The sequence below is a fragment of the Electrona antarctica genome, assembly GCF_951216825.1.
Source record: "Electrona antarctica genome assembly, chromosome: 6".
Taxonomy (NCBI): domain Eukaryota; kingdom Metazoa; phylum Chordata; class Actinopteri; order Myctophiformes; family Myctophidae; genus Electrona; species Electrona antarctica.
In genome coordinates, this window is record NC_136811.1 from 52716347 (window position 1) to 52731626 (window position 15280).

Genomic DNA, 15280 nt, shown 5'->3' on the forward strand with positions numbered 1-15280 from the left:
TGTGGAGCTGTACTATAGGTGTAGAAGCATGGTCTCATGTTGTGGAGCTGTACTAGAGGTGTAGAAGCATGGTCTCATGTTGTGGAGCTGTACTATAGGTGTAGAAGCATGGTCTCATGTTGTGGAGCTGTACTATAGGTGTAGAAGCATGGTCTCATGTTGTGGAGCTGTACTATAGGTGTAGAAGCATGGTCTCATGTTGTGGAGCTGTACTATAGGTGTAGAAGCATGGTCTCATGTTGTGGAGCTGTACTATAGGTGTAGAAGCATGGTCTCATGTTGTGGAGCTGTACTAGAGGTGTAGAAGCATGGTCTCATGTGGAGCTGTACTATAGGTGTAGAGAAGCATGGTCTCATGATGTGGAGCTGTACTATAGGTGTAGAAGCATGGTCTCATGTTGTGGAGCTGTACTATAGGTGTAGAAGCATGGTCTCATGTTGTGGAGCTGTACTATAGGTGTAGAAGCATGGTCTCATGTTGTGGAGCTGTACTATAGGTGTAGAAGCATGGTCTCATGATGTGGAGCTGTACTATAGGTGTAGAAGCATGGTCTCATGTTGTGGAGCTGTACTATAGGTGTAGAAGCATGGTCTCATGTTGTGGAGCTGTACTATAGGTGTAGAAGCATGGTCTCATGTTGTGGAGCTGTACTATAGGTGTAGAAGCATGGTCTCATGTTGTGGAGCTGTACTATAAGTGTAGAAGCATAGTCTCATGATGTGGAGCTGTACTATAGGTGTAGAAGCATGGTCTCATGTTGTGGAGCTGTACTATAAGTGTAGAAGCATGGTCTCATGTGGAGCTGTACTATAGGTGTAGAAGCATGGTCTCATGTTGTGGAGCTGTACTATAGGTGTAGAAGCATGGTCTCATGTTGTGGAGCTGTACTATAGGTGTAGAAGCATGGTCTCATGTGGAGCTGTACTATAGGTGTAGAAGCATGGTCTCATGTTGTGGAGCTGTACTATAGGTGTAGAAGCATGGTCTCATGTTGTGGAGCTGTACTATAGGTGTAGAAGCATGGTCTCATGTTGTGGAGCTGTACTAGAGGTGTAGAAGCATGGTCTCATGTTGTGGAGCTGTACTATAGGTGTAGAAGCATGGTCTCATGTTGTGGAGCTGTACTATAGGTGTAGAAGCATGGTCTCATGTTGTGGAGCTGTACTATAGGTGTAGAAGCATGGTCTCATGTTGTGGAGCTGTACTATAGGTGTAGAAGCATGGTCTCATGTTGTGGAGCTGTACTATAGGTGTAGAAGCATGGTCTCATGTTGTGGAGCTGTACTAGAGGTGTAGAAGCATGGTCTCATGTGGAGCTGTACTAGAGGTGTAGAGAAGCATGGTCTCATGATGTGGAGCTGTACTATAGGTGTAGAAGCATGGTCTCATGTTGTGGAGCTGTACTATAGGTGTAGAAGCATGGTCTCATGTTGTGGAGCTGTACTATAGGTGTAGAAGCATGGTCTCATGTTGTGGAGCTGTACTATAGGTGTAGAAGCATGGTCTCATGATGTGGAGCTGTACTATAGGTGTAGAAGCATGGTCTCATGTTGTGGAGCTGTACTATAGGTGTAGAAGCATGGTCTCATGTTGTGGAGCTGTACTATAGGTGTAGAGAAGCATGGTCCTTGATGGGCCTCCAGGCTGCGGTTGTGTTCGCTAGACCGTAGCAGCTCATAAACAGTCACAAGCTGCGCTGTCCGCACCAACATCTGCAGCGCTTTGCAGTTGAGGGCTGTGTGTGCCCGCGTGTGTGTGTGTGTGTGTGCGTGTGTGCGTGCGTGCGTGCGTGCGTGCGTGCGAGCGTGTGTGTGTGCGTGTTTATTTTGATAGGCTATATGTCCACTCACATCCTACATTTTGCAATTTAGGCATCTAGCAGACGCTCTTAATCCAGAGCGATTTATACAGTAAGCAAGAACAACACAAGGTAATACATTGAATGCATAGAAATAGTAATCTAGGGTCATAAGTATAACCAAAACCTATCATCAGTCTAACAGATATCCAAGAACTAAATCAATAGTCTGAACATTGAAATTATGCACACTGGTAGCGTGGTATTGGACCATTACTAAGACTATCCCAATAATAAGCCTGGAAGGTCGTCGAGGCTAGGGCAAGTGGCTAGTAAGTAAAAAAACACCAGTATTTGCCTGGTATTATGTTTTGTCTGGTAAACCACCCTGGTTGCGGAATTCAATTTCATTTCCATGAAATGAAATTGAATTCCGTGACCGAGGTGTTTTACCATGCAGGCTATGGAAGTATTTGGAGAAGTATGGCATTTGATTTGAGTAATTTCCAGGTCTGGATAAGTCTGGAAAAAATTACAAGAGCATTTAATCTAGTTTTTTGTACTCGGATGTCAAATATGGTCTGAAGAATGTGACGAAATGTCTGGAGATTTGAATCTGGAAATGTATGGCATTTTCAAATGGAAAATGTATAGGTACCCTGCAAATCTAGCCGATGCTACAATTGTAGATCGGATATTTTTGGTGAATTCCCCCACAGAAAGCTGCCTCCCCCTGGCCTGCCGGGGCGCCTGATGGAGGGGAAAGGAACTGGTTGGAATAACGTGTTCCTTCCACGCGCTCCGTCCAACCGGGGAACCCCCCCCCCCCCCCCCCCCCCCCAACGCTCATGCATTGAAGGAAGCATGAGGTCAGTCCGTTGCTCTCCCCAGGTTGGCGGAGGGAGTATAGAGCCCAGGATTACATTAGATAATTCACACTGGGTGACAAAATCGTGGGATATATATATATTTTTTAAAGAATAGGCATGCATTCTGCCTGGGGCTCAAGTGGTAAATAAAATAGTCAAGTTCCCTCTCAGCAGCCCCACAACACAATCTGCTGTTGTGGTTAGTTCACTAATGATTTATTTTGTAATGTTGGAAAAAATCAATGCTTCATTATACTGCTGCAATGAATACTAAACAGATCTGAGGTCAAGACATCAATTAAGACAAGACAAGATATTTGAGTCCATATAGACTCAAGTGGTTCCCGACATTTTATGGATCAGCGCCCACGTGAAAATCTTTAAAGTGTTCGCCGCCCACACAGAACACTCTTCATTTTGTGCACACCATCACTGAAGCCGCGAGTATATACCCGATATAATGAATTCCATAAAACATATCTCTCATCTAAATATATTAAAAGTATGGCAATGTGAGAATGGTTCAGTGATAATTGCATCAACTGCCCATTGTGGAAGTTTACCCTCTATCACTAACATGAACTGTGTACTGTATACTTATATGCAGTGATGTCCTAGTGTTTCCTGTTTTGCTTAGTTGTTTGTCTGTCTTGTCTAACCCAGAGTAATCTAGTAAGAGAGTGGCGACACTAGCGTTAACTCCCATTGTAACAACGGAATGTGGAAGTGCTCATTCTATCTCAATGGGATAGTTCCAATGTTTGGAACTATAGCCCATAGGCACCCGCTTTGCTGCGAGATCAAAGCGTGTCGCCAACTCTCTTACTAGATTACTCTGGTCTAACCTCCCTGTGATTACTAGTTTTCTCCACCTGTGTCCTTTTAGTCTCCCAGACAATCCCTATATGTTGATTGTTGTCTCCACCAGCCCGAAGGCATGGGGTGTCCGTCCGTCCGTTACCTGCAGCTGATCTCCGGTCCGGCACCGTTAACCCGGTCGATGCCAAACTTTGCACACACACTCCTAGGATGCCAACGACGAACCTCTGCCCCAAATTCTCCCGAACGGCCTGTTATAGCGCCACCATGAGGCAGCTTTTCACATTTTACCTATACTTGCACTGATCTGCGTGAAACATTGCATGCACACTCCCTAGAGGCCAAGGAGAAACCTTTGCCCTGCAATTTCACATCTGCCTTTTACAGCGCCATCAGGAGGCCGACTTTTGTAAAACACATTTTTCTCCTCCAGCAGATTCTGTCCAAAAATCCTGCAAATCGTTACACAGTATCTCTATAGTCATGTGCTCAAGATGGATCTGTCCGATATTTCATTTTCCATTCTAATTTGCTATCATTCTCCTCTCCTCTCCTCTCCTCTCCTCTCCTCTCCTCTCCTCTCCTCTCCTCTCCTCTCCTCTCCTCTCCTCTCCTCTCCTCTCAGGTCAGTATTTTGCCAGCACCATGGTGATAGTATCCATGTCAGTTGTAGCTACAGTCATCGTCCTCCAGCTCCACCATCATGACCACAACTCAGGCACCATTCCTCAATGGGTGAGCTAACTGTGCGTGCAAATGTGCGTGCGTGCGTGCGTGCGTGCGTGCGTGCGTGCGTGTATCCAAATGTCCCAGCTATAGTAAAATAGAATATGAGAAATAGACAGTGTGAGAACAATGACCCTGGTCCTCACAAGATACATTGTTTTTTCATGGCTAAAAATCCGTTATCAGTTGGCACAGATCTCGGCTTTGGACCACAAGGTCACATGTGTTCGATCCCGGCCGGGCACCGTCAACTCAGCACATGAGTAGCATAACTTTAGGTGCGCCGGCAAGTAGGCATGTAACGATTCACTCAACTCACGATACGATTCGTATCACGATATGAGGTTCACGATACGATTTTTCATGGGGGTCGATCGGCGGCCAAATACAGATAATTCTGGGGGTCCTTGACATGAAAAAGGTTGAGCACCACTGACACATAGAAACATGGGTTTTTCAGAAAACTGTCAGGATTTAGAAGCATTTTTCTTTAGAATCGTCCTGGTCTAAATGGGTTCAAACTGGCAAATTGTCCTCTTAAAGTGGTGTCACGTGTGTGCGTGCGTGCGTGCCTCTCCATCCATCCATCAGGTCCAGTTGGTCCTCCTCCACTGGGTCCCGCGCTTCCTCCGCATGAAGCGACCCGAACGCTCTCAGCAGCAGTGCTCTGGCAGCCAATCAGACGCCCCGAGCAGAACCGTGCTCTCCCCTGCCTCCTCGTCCTCCCACAACACCAACACCAACGCCTCCTCCTCCATCATCGTCAACACCACCTCCTGCCAGCTCCTCCACCACCCCCACGCCAAACTCCAGCCCAAGGTTAGAAGAGTTTGGGATTTTTTCCATTCAATTTTTTTTCCTTCTCTAATTCAGTTAAGTTTTAGTTTGTTTTTAGAGCGGGTTTGCTAGTTTTTATTTAGTTTTTTAGTTTTGTGACAATGTTTTCTGCCCTTTTCAATCCCAGGTGCAATATTGAAAAGGCCCAGAATAAGCATTGTGTAATAATCAAGAAAAGATAGCATTTTTAAAGGAATATTCAGTTACAGATTTAGATTACCGGTATAAATAACTTGACAAAAATGAAAACTAATGGCATTTTGTCTATCATTTCAGTTAATTTTGTAAACAGCATAACACAGTTTAGTTTTAGTCTTTCTTTTCCTTTTCCAGTTTTTTATTTAGTTTGCAGTTACCGAAAATATTTTTTGAATTTTAGTTTTCGTTCGTTTTAGTTAACCATAATAGCCTTCCAGCCGCAGCTCAACGGCCTCCTCCCCCACGACGTCGCGACCACGTTGACAGAACACTGCCAGTCCGGGTGGAGGCGGAGCCAGTACTGCTCCTCCAATAGGAGCCACGACGAGCGAGGTGGGGGAGGAGAGACCCCGGTGATGCAGCAGCAGCAGCAGCACCTCCCCCCCGCGACCTCCACCTCCTCCTCCTACTCCTTCTCCACGGTCAGAAGTCCTCCCTTCGAGCAGCGGGCGGCGACTCCCTTCGACCGCCGCCCTTCAAACTCGCCCGACGGGCAGGGCTTGGTGGCGGGAGCGGTGACGACATCGGCCGTGCGGGCGGGCGATGGCGGTGGTGGTGGTCCGGTGCCCGCCTCCCATGCACACGACTGGGGTAAGGCTGCACATTATATCGTTATTGTATCGACGTATAAACATGCACAATATCAGTATCGCAAAATGGCAACGGATGGATTTGTTTTTACATCCGGATACCCCGTCCAGGACAGGCTTCAGACACGCCTCCTCAGGAGTCTCAGGAGACAGGGCTCAGATCTGAACCCATTTGATTTGGCGTTAGGAACCCGTTACGACCACATGTCCTTGCTGACATCGAACCCAGGCAGGGTTCGAACCCAGGCAGGGTTCGAACCCACAACCTGCCGCATGAAAGGCATATGCTCTGACCACTACACCAGGGCGGCCCTATATCGATATATTGACGATATATATCGATATCGTCGATATTGTCACTTAGAATATCAAATAAGTAGTGCTGTCGCCTCACAGCTAGAAGATCCTGGGTTCGATTCCCGCTCGGGACGCTGTGTGCGCTGGGGGCGTGTCCTCTCCTCCACGTCATCAGTGCCCATACCTGAGGCGGGGTTGGCGAAAGGGTGGAGTTTGTGGAGTTTGCATGTTCTCCCCGTGTCCCCTAGGGTAGGTACCCTCACAAAAAACATGCAGTAATCCTGGTCTCTAAAACTGACTCCCCCTGGCCAGCCGGGGCGCCTGATGGAGGGGAAAGGAACTGGTTGGAACTCGTGTTCCTTCCACGCGCTACGTCCAACCAGGGAAACCCCCCCCCTGTCAGGTGTAAAGGAGCGACTTGGACACTCATGCATGAAGGAAGCATGAGTTCAAGTCCGTAGCTCTCCCCATTTTGGCTGAGGGTGTGTAGAGCCCAGGATCACATTAGATAATTGACACAGGGGTGAAAAATGGGTTACAAAATCGTGGGATAAAAATATAAAAAAACCAAAAAGAATAATTATCAAATAAGTGTGGGAACCTCAATAGCACTTAAAGATGGAGTGCCGTGGTTTTTGTATTTTGTCCAGTTTTTCATGTGTCTATGAGGTGACAGTACTTCATTAGACCCCTTGGTGTGGTTGTTATGTCATGTGTTCATGAGGTGACAGTACTTCATTAGACCCCTTGGTGTGGTTGTTATGTCATGCCTACTGTCATGCCTAAGACATGCAGTAAAGGCCGTGTCGGGCTCGGGAGTCGAACCCGCGGCACACTGCGACTGGATTACCAGTCGGGTGCCCAGACGGTTACGCCACCGCCTGGGCCACGTCATGAGGTGACAGTACTTCATTAGACCCCTTGGTGTGGTTGTTATGTCATGTGTTCATGAGGTGACAGTACTTCATTAGACCTCTTGGTGTGGTTGTTATGTCATGTGTTCATGAGGTGACAGTACTTCATTAGACCCCTTGGTGTGGTTGTTATGTCATGTGTTCATGAGGTGACAGTACTTCATTAGACCCCTTGGTGTGGTTGTTATGTAATGTGTTCATGAGGTGACAGTACTTCATTAGACCCCTTGGTGTGGTTGTTATGTAATGTGTTCATGAGGTGACAGTACTTCATTAGACCCCTTGGTGTGGTTGTTATGTCATGTGTTCATGAGGTGACAGTACTTCATTAGACCTCTTGGTGTGGTTGTTATGTCATGTGTTCATGAGGTGACAGTACTTCATTAGACCCCTTGGTGTGGTTGTTATGTCATGTGTTCATGAGGTGACAGTACTTCATTAGACCCCTTGGTGTGGTTGTTATGTCATGTGTTCATGAGGTGACAGTACTTCATTAGACCTCTTGGTGTGGTTGTTATGTCATGTGTTCATGAGGTGACAGTACTTCATTAGACCCCTTGGTGTGGTTGTTATGTCATGTGTTCATGAGGTGACAGTACTTCATTAGACCCCTTGGTGGGGTTGTTATGTCATGTGTTCATGAGGTGACAGTACTTCATTAGACCCCTTGGTGTGGTTGTTATGTCATGTGTTCATGAGGTGACAGTACTTCATTAGACCTCTTGGTGTGGTTGTTATGTCATGTGTTCATGAGGTGACAGTACTTCATTAGACCTCTTGGTGTGGTTGTTATGTCATGTGTTCATGAGGTGACAGTACTTCATTAGACCCCTTGGTGTGGTTGTTATGTCATGTGTTCATGAGGTGACAGTACTTCATTAGACCCCTTGGTGTGGTTGTTATGTCATGTGTTCATGAGGTGACAGTACTTCATTAGACCCCTTGGTGTGGTTGTTATGTCATGTGTTCATGAGGTGACAGTACTTCATTAGACCCCTTGGTGTGGTTGTTATGTCATGTGTTCATGAGGTGACAGTACTTCATTAGACCCCTTGGTGTGGTTGTTATGTCATGTGTTCATGAGGTGACAGTACTTCATTAGACCCCTTGGTGTGGTTGTTATGTCATGTGTTCATGAGGTGACAGTACTTCATTAGACCCCTTGGTGTGGTTGTTATGTCATGTGTTCATGAGGTGACAGTACTTCATTAGACCCCTTGGTGTGGTTGTTATGTCATGTGTTCATGAGGTGACAGTACTTCATTAGACCCCTTGGTGTGGTTGTTATGTCATGTGTTCATGAGGTGACAGTACTTCATTAGACCCCTTGGTGTGGTTGTTATGTGCAATGATGTCTTCCCTTTGTATTCAGGGTTTCTTCCTGGAGGCTGAAACTTTGACAGACAAATGCGCCAATGAAAAAAATATGGTGACATCACAATATCATCCCCTCCCCTAACCCCTCCCCCTTTATCATAGAACTACAGCTGTGGGTGCGGCTTCACCACCCATTACCACCCACCAGGCAAACCAGGCATACTTAATGAACTGGTGACCGTGTCCACATAAAAACGTCATTTTAACAAATACTGTACACTTTTTTGGAAAAACGTCTTCCTACTTTACCCTTTACCCTTACTTAGGGTGGAAGAAAATCACCGCACATTTTTAATAATGTTTAGTTTTCAATGTTGTAACACTTATATGAAATCTTAACCGTAATATCGGTATACAGAGATATGATATGATTTTTTGTCCATATCGTGCAGCCCTGGCCGGGGGTGGTGGTGGTGGTGGGCGGAGTCAGGCGGAGTCCCCTCCACCCCCCGTCGGCGCCGCCGCGGAGGAGGAGGAGGAGGAGGAGGAGCAGGACCACCAGATGGCGGCGCTCCTGGCGGAGGTGCGCTACCTGGTGGAGCGCGCACGGGAGCACGAGCGGCGCACGGCCGTGGCGGAGGACTGGCGCTTCGCGGCGGCCGTGCTGGACCGCCTCTGCCTGCTGGGCTTCGGCCTCTTCAACATCATCTGCACCATCGCCATCCTGGCCGCCGCGCCCAACTTCGGAGAGTCGCTGTCCAAGGACTTCATCTGACCCAGTTTCTCATATAGCCTGGGTTTGCAGAATTGAATTGTTTTGTCACTCCGACCGCTACTCAGTCTGGCCAGCAGGCAGAAGACTCACTCCGACCGCTACTCAGTCTGGCCAGCAGGCAGAAGACTCGTATTTCATAACGTCACCTGTTTTTTTTTTGTTTTTTTTTGCGGCTTACGCCTTTTATTGGTTTTTGAAGGGACAGACAGTAGGCTGACAGGAAACGGGAGAGAGATGGGGGAAGACATGCAGTAAACACCGTGTCGGGCTCGGGAGTCGAACCCGCGGCACACTGCGACTGGATTACCAGTCGGGTGCCCAGACGGTTACGCCACCGCCTGGGCCACGTCACCTGTTACGTACAGTATAGCCACGATGTTGCCGTTACGTCATCAGCCGCACTGCACTCTGTCCATTCTTCTCACTGCACTCTGTCCATTCTTCACTGCACTCTGTCCATTCTTCTCACTGCACTCTGTCCATTCTTCACTGCACTCTGTCCATTCTTCTCACTGCACTCTGTCCATTCTTCACTGCACTCTGTCCATTCTTCTCACTGCACTCTGTCCATTCTTCACTGCACTCTGTCCATTCTTCTCACTGCACTCTGTCCATTCTTCACTGCACTCTGTCCATTCTTCACTGCACTGTCCATTCTTCACTGCACTCTGTCCATTCTTCACTGCACTCTGTCCATTCTTCACTGCACTCTGTCCATTCTTTACTGCACTCTGTCCATTCTTCACTGCACTCTGTCCATTCTTCACTGCACTCTGTCCATTCTTCACTGCACTCTGTCCATTCTTCACTGCACTCTGTCCATTCTTCACTGCACTCTGTCCATTCTTCACTGCACTCTGTCCATTCTTCACTCTGTCCATTCTTCACTGCACTCTGTCCATTCTTCACTCTGTCCATTCTTCTCACTGCACTCTGTCCATTCTTCTCACTGCACTCTGTCCATTCTTCTCACTGCACTCTGTCCATTCTTCACTGCACTCTGTCCATTCTTCACTGCACTCTGTCCATTCTTCTCACTGCACTCTGTCCATTCTTCTCACTGCACTCTGTCCATTCTTCACTGCACTCTGTCCATTCTTCACTGCACTCTGTCCATTCTTCACTGCACTCTGTCCATTCTTCACTGCACTCTGTCCATTCTTCACTGCACTCTGTCCATTCTTCTCACTGTGAGACTCGACTTGAGAATAAAACCTATACGATAAAAAGCAAACACTAATTTGATTCAGTATAGTGCACTATGTCAGATTCGGTATAGTAGCCTACAAAATACCTGACGGCTGTGTGGGGTGAGTTTAGTGAATGATACGTGCGTCACTCGCAGGGCAACAGCAGTGCAGAGCGCAGTAGCTGCGCATGCAGTGCTAATTGATACGACGTCAAACTGGTGTTTTTTCTTTTTTTTTCCAACCCGCATGCACCACAGACCAATCCGAAGCCACGGGTCGATTTCTCCTGATGTTCTTGGAGACAGGAGCCTTTCCAGAGTAGCGTGTGAGTGACAAAACAAATCACGGAACGCAGCGAAGTGGGCCGGAACCCAGGCTAGGTTTCTCTAACTATGCGCCAGGGACCCGTGGGTGGAGTACTTAAGACTGCCAGAGTTAAAACATTGTCTATATATAGCTGCCCTTGCCAGCCATTCCGGGCATTTTCACTAACCTCTGAAAAACCATAGAATCTTGAGTAGTCTTGTAGAGTCGGGGGGGGGGGGGAACTGTGCCGCAGCTTTGTGTGTGCGTGTGTGTACCCCATCGCGACTTGATTGGCTGAGCACCGAATTGAGGATAAAAAGTGAGGACAGAAAAGTGAGGACGCCTATTGTGATTGGCCGGAATGTGATGATGTATCTTTTAGCATTATGAAAACACATCATGACGAGAACTCTCGTCATTGGCAGGCTATGACTTTTAAGGGGGAGGAGGAAGGTGGCGTTGCACATTACTGAAAAAAATAATGTTATTTTTTATTAGCTACATACAGGTATAAAACAGGTTTGTTTTTAGGTCAATGTTTGTTTTAAAAACGCCATTGACAATGAAGGGAATATTTTCATCATCTTGTCCCTAACACAAACATTAAATCCCATTAACAATAAAGAGAATTTAATGTTTGTTTTTAGTTCAATGTTTGTTTTAAAAACGCCATTGAAAATGAAGGGAAACTTTTATGTCATCTTGTCTCTAAACACAAACATTAAATGCCATTAACAATAAAGATAATTTAATGTTGGTTTTGTCACCGTTTGTTTTACATCACCATTACATCACCTAGCATAGTCTGTGAATGCATTCTCTTTGTTTTTCTTTGTATTGTTTTATTAAGGTTCTGATAAATCATATAAAAATGTGTATATAGACACAAATGTCTGTAACTTTAATTGTTGATCTTACGATGATAAGAACAGTATAACCACAGTAATCACAGCATTGTACATGTATCCTATTCGAGGCTATAACATTTTAATTTTATTTTAAATATGCTTTCTTTCAACTTTGAAATTGCACAATAAATACGTGTAGGGGTGCCAAAACGTTTCCCCCATAAAAACGCGAACCCTTTCTAACCACATAAACCCATAGCAACAGACAGTTCCATAAAAGTGAAAGTGTTTTCATTTCTTTTTGATGCCAGTCAAGCCGAGGGCACGTCAGGCCACATCTTCAATAAAAGACTGGTTTGTATGGAAGCCGGCCGTCCCACAGCGCTCTGCCTCTTCAGACATTCTCATGACGCAATCTGAGAATCCTATCATCAAATATTCGGGAAGGCAACAAGTCTGTCTTGAGAGACTCAGACTATACTCATGACGTAATACTTTAGTTTTAGGCTGGCAGAGTTTCTCCACCAGCTATAGAGCAGTGGGGGGGGGGGGGTTTCAACCTTTTTCATAAGCAATTAAGGTCCATTATTTATTCGGCATTTGAAGCCATGAACCACCATTTGGTGAGATTAAAGCCTGACTCACACGTGCACAACATATTGATGTATAGCTGTGCATGAGACTTGTTTACTGATGCAAGCTCGCAATTCATTTCCAATGGGAGTCACATGGTTTGACACAACATTTTTGTTGTATATGAGGGGGTGGGGGGCAGTCGAAACACAGCCGAAAGCCGTACAACACAAATGTTGTGTCAAACCATGTGACTTCCATTGGAAATGCATTGGGGCAAGATGTAAACAAACCCTTTGTTTACATCTAGCATCCAACAATGTTGTATTTTAGATGCAAAGGTGTGAGTGAGGCCTTAGCCTCAGACCCAAAACTGAAGAATATTTTGTTATCCAATATACGATTTTGTCCACAATTCCATGCTGTATTGATGTGGTACCATATAGGCGAGATAACAGGCAAACGATCAGCAAAATAAAAATTCTTCTACATTTGTCTGATTGTGTAGACTTCTTGAAAATTAAATAATGCAGATGTTTAACAAAAATGAACTCTTTAGAGTTAACGGTGGAGAGTTAACCAACTCTCCATCGTTTAGCTGGGGACCACCGGGAACCCCCTCAAGGACCACTGGTGGTCCCCGGACCACTGGTTGAGAACCACTGAGCTAGAGGAGCAGCTCTCAACACCCAGAATGCATTGGGAATATCAGCGGTTGATATTATTATGTGTTATTGTATTATTTATGTGTTATTTAGACATTTATGGTTGTAGATATAATACCTAAATGATTTATTATTTATCATGTTGCTTATGTGAAAAACTGCAATTCAGAAACAGCGGCTGTGGCATATTCAACTGTATATTGACATTTAATAAATAACTACTCTTGTACTAATACTTCTTTACCTTTGATTGATTGAATCCTTTATTAGACATGGCCCCAAAACTGTGGAATGCACTCCCCGTTGCAATCAGAACTGCAGCATCACTCCCAATCTTCCGCCGTAGTCTGAAGACCCACCTTTTCAGACTCCATCATGGCCCATAGCACTTATCCTACCCCCTTAGATAGCACTTTTTAGACTTAGATAGCATTTGAAACAGACTTATAGCATGTCATGTAGACAGCACAATAATTGCATTGTATATAGTCATAGCACATCATAGTACATATGTATAGCATAGTATAGTATATATGTATAGTTAATATGTACAGTGTAATTATATAGATATGTTCTAGTTACGTTCTTAGCTTACGCATGTTTCATGATAAATGCATTTTATATATGTGATGTATTCCAATAGTTTTGTTCTTGCCTAATGTAAATCGCTCTGGATTAAGAGCGTCTGCTAAATGCCTAAATTGTAAATTGTAAATTGTAAACAGCAACGGGGTACAGTCAAACACTTGTGGGGCCCTATTTTCATCAGTGACTTACCCCCCTTTTTTATGATTTTTTTTGTGGCTTTCGCCTTTATTTTATATTTTTGAGTGGTGCAAACCACTCCAACAACTGGCTTTGTACCCGTGTTTGTTCGTACCAAAAAAACGAGCATGGTTGCTATGGTTAGCAACCAAAAAAACGAGCATGGTTGTTGCTATGGTTAGTATGTGACGTCACTGACATAATGACATCACATAGACAGTTGCACCACTCAGTTCACACAGGTGTGATTTTTTTATGGAGGGACAGACAGTAGGCTGACAGGAAATGGGGAGAGAGATGGGGGGAAGACATGCAGTAAAGGCCGTCAGGATTGGGAGTCGAACCCGCAGCACACTGCCAGACTGGATTACCAGCCAAGGTGCCTGGACCACTGAGCCATGGCCCAGGCCAGTGTCTTATCCCAAAACGTATTTATCTTTTATCTTTTGTCTTTTTTTTTATGTTTTTCAAAATAGTAAAAAAAAAAAAAAAGGCAAAGACGTAGACGAAGGCACTGGCGAAAATAGATCCCTTGTCTAAAAGGATAGCACGAAAAAAGGTTCTCTGTACTGTGGTCTTGTTTCCAATCGGGTCCTATGTACTGTATTCAATTCATAATCATGACATGAAAAATAACAACATTCAATGTCATTACAAAATATAAAAACACTATGTACGGAGTGGAAGAAAAAAAATTCCTTCGCCTGGAAAGGGGCCAGCTTAGGTGGTTCGGGCATCTGGTTAGGATGCCTCTCGGGCGTCTCCCTAGGGCAGGGGTGGGCAACTGGCGGCCCGGGGGCCACATGCGGCCCCCACCTTCACTTAATGCGGCCCGCATGTTAATATCAGAATACTGATATAGTATTGATTTCAGCTATTCCAAACCCGCTTTAATTACTTCATGACTAGTATTAAATGACTATACTTAATTAATGACTAGTATTACAATGTTATTGTCTTTGTGTGTCCAGTGTAGTTATGTTAACAGTTCATAAAGTTAACATAACTATAACTAAATGCATTTGAAATTCAATAAAAAGGTTACTTTTCAGGATTCCAATTCAAAAAAATATTCCGGTTTTCAATTCAAATATAGCAAAAATAGCTGATCTATACAAGCTCAAAAACCGTCGCATTGCGACGCGTTTTGAGCTTGTAGATCGGCTATTTTTGCTACGACAGTAATATGCACTCAACTGTGGCCCCTCTGGAGTGAGTGTGGAAATATATTGGCCCTCGCCATCGTCAAAGTTGACACACACACACACACACACACACACACACACACACACACACACACACACACACACACACACACACACACACACACACACACACACACACACCTGACTCAGTGACTCAGTGACAGCTCCATATATGGTTGTACCTGACTCAGTGACCACCTCCAGATCGATGCCCTCTGGTTGGTCCTCAAACTTCTCCAGCTCCGACAGGGTGGGCTTCACTCCGTCTGTGATCTGTTAACCAATAGAAACACCAGGATAAGACCATGTGATCTGTTAACCAATAGAAACACCAGGAGAAGACCATGTGAACTGTTAACCAATAGAAACACCATGATAAGACCATGTGATCTGTTAACCAATAGAAACACCAGGATAAGACCATGTGATCTGTGGGGGACCTTCACATGCCCGCAGGTTAATTAGAATACTGAATTATTATTGATTTCAGCTGTTTATTAATATAGAATTAAGTAATTAAAGCGGGTCATGTTTGCATGTTTGGAATTGTAGTTTAATGGGTATTAAAATGTTAGTCTTTTTTATGT

General features: G+C 45.0%; 2 protein-coding genes across 2 annotated transcripts in view; both read left to right on the top strand.

The window, feature by feature from the left end:
• LOC306925144 (neuronal acetylcholine receptor subunit alpha-7-like) overlaps positions 1-9141 on the top strand; it is a gene marked incomplete at its 3' end in the record, with an annotated part of 29927 nt that extends 20786 nt beyond the window's left edge. The window contains exons 8-11 of the mRNA XM_079503826.1: positions 4113-4222; positions 4805-5032; positions 5446-5811; positions 8857-9141. Of these exons, the coding sequence (XP_079359952.1) occupies positions 4113-4222; positions 4805-5032; positions 5446-5811; positions 8857-9141 (989 nt within the window). The remainder of the gene's footprint in view (positions 1-4112; positions 4223-4804; positions 5033-5445; positions 5812-8856) is intronic.
• The window catches only part of LOC306925145 (scavenger receptor cysteine-rich domain-containing group B protein-like), a gene marked incomplete at its 3' end in the record, with an annotated part of 797673 nt that overhangs the window by 730850 nt on the left and 51543 nt on the right, over positions 1-15280 (top strand). The window lies entirely within an intron of this gene.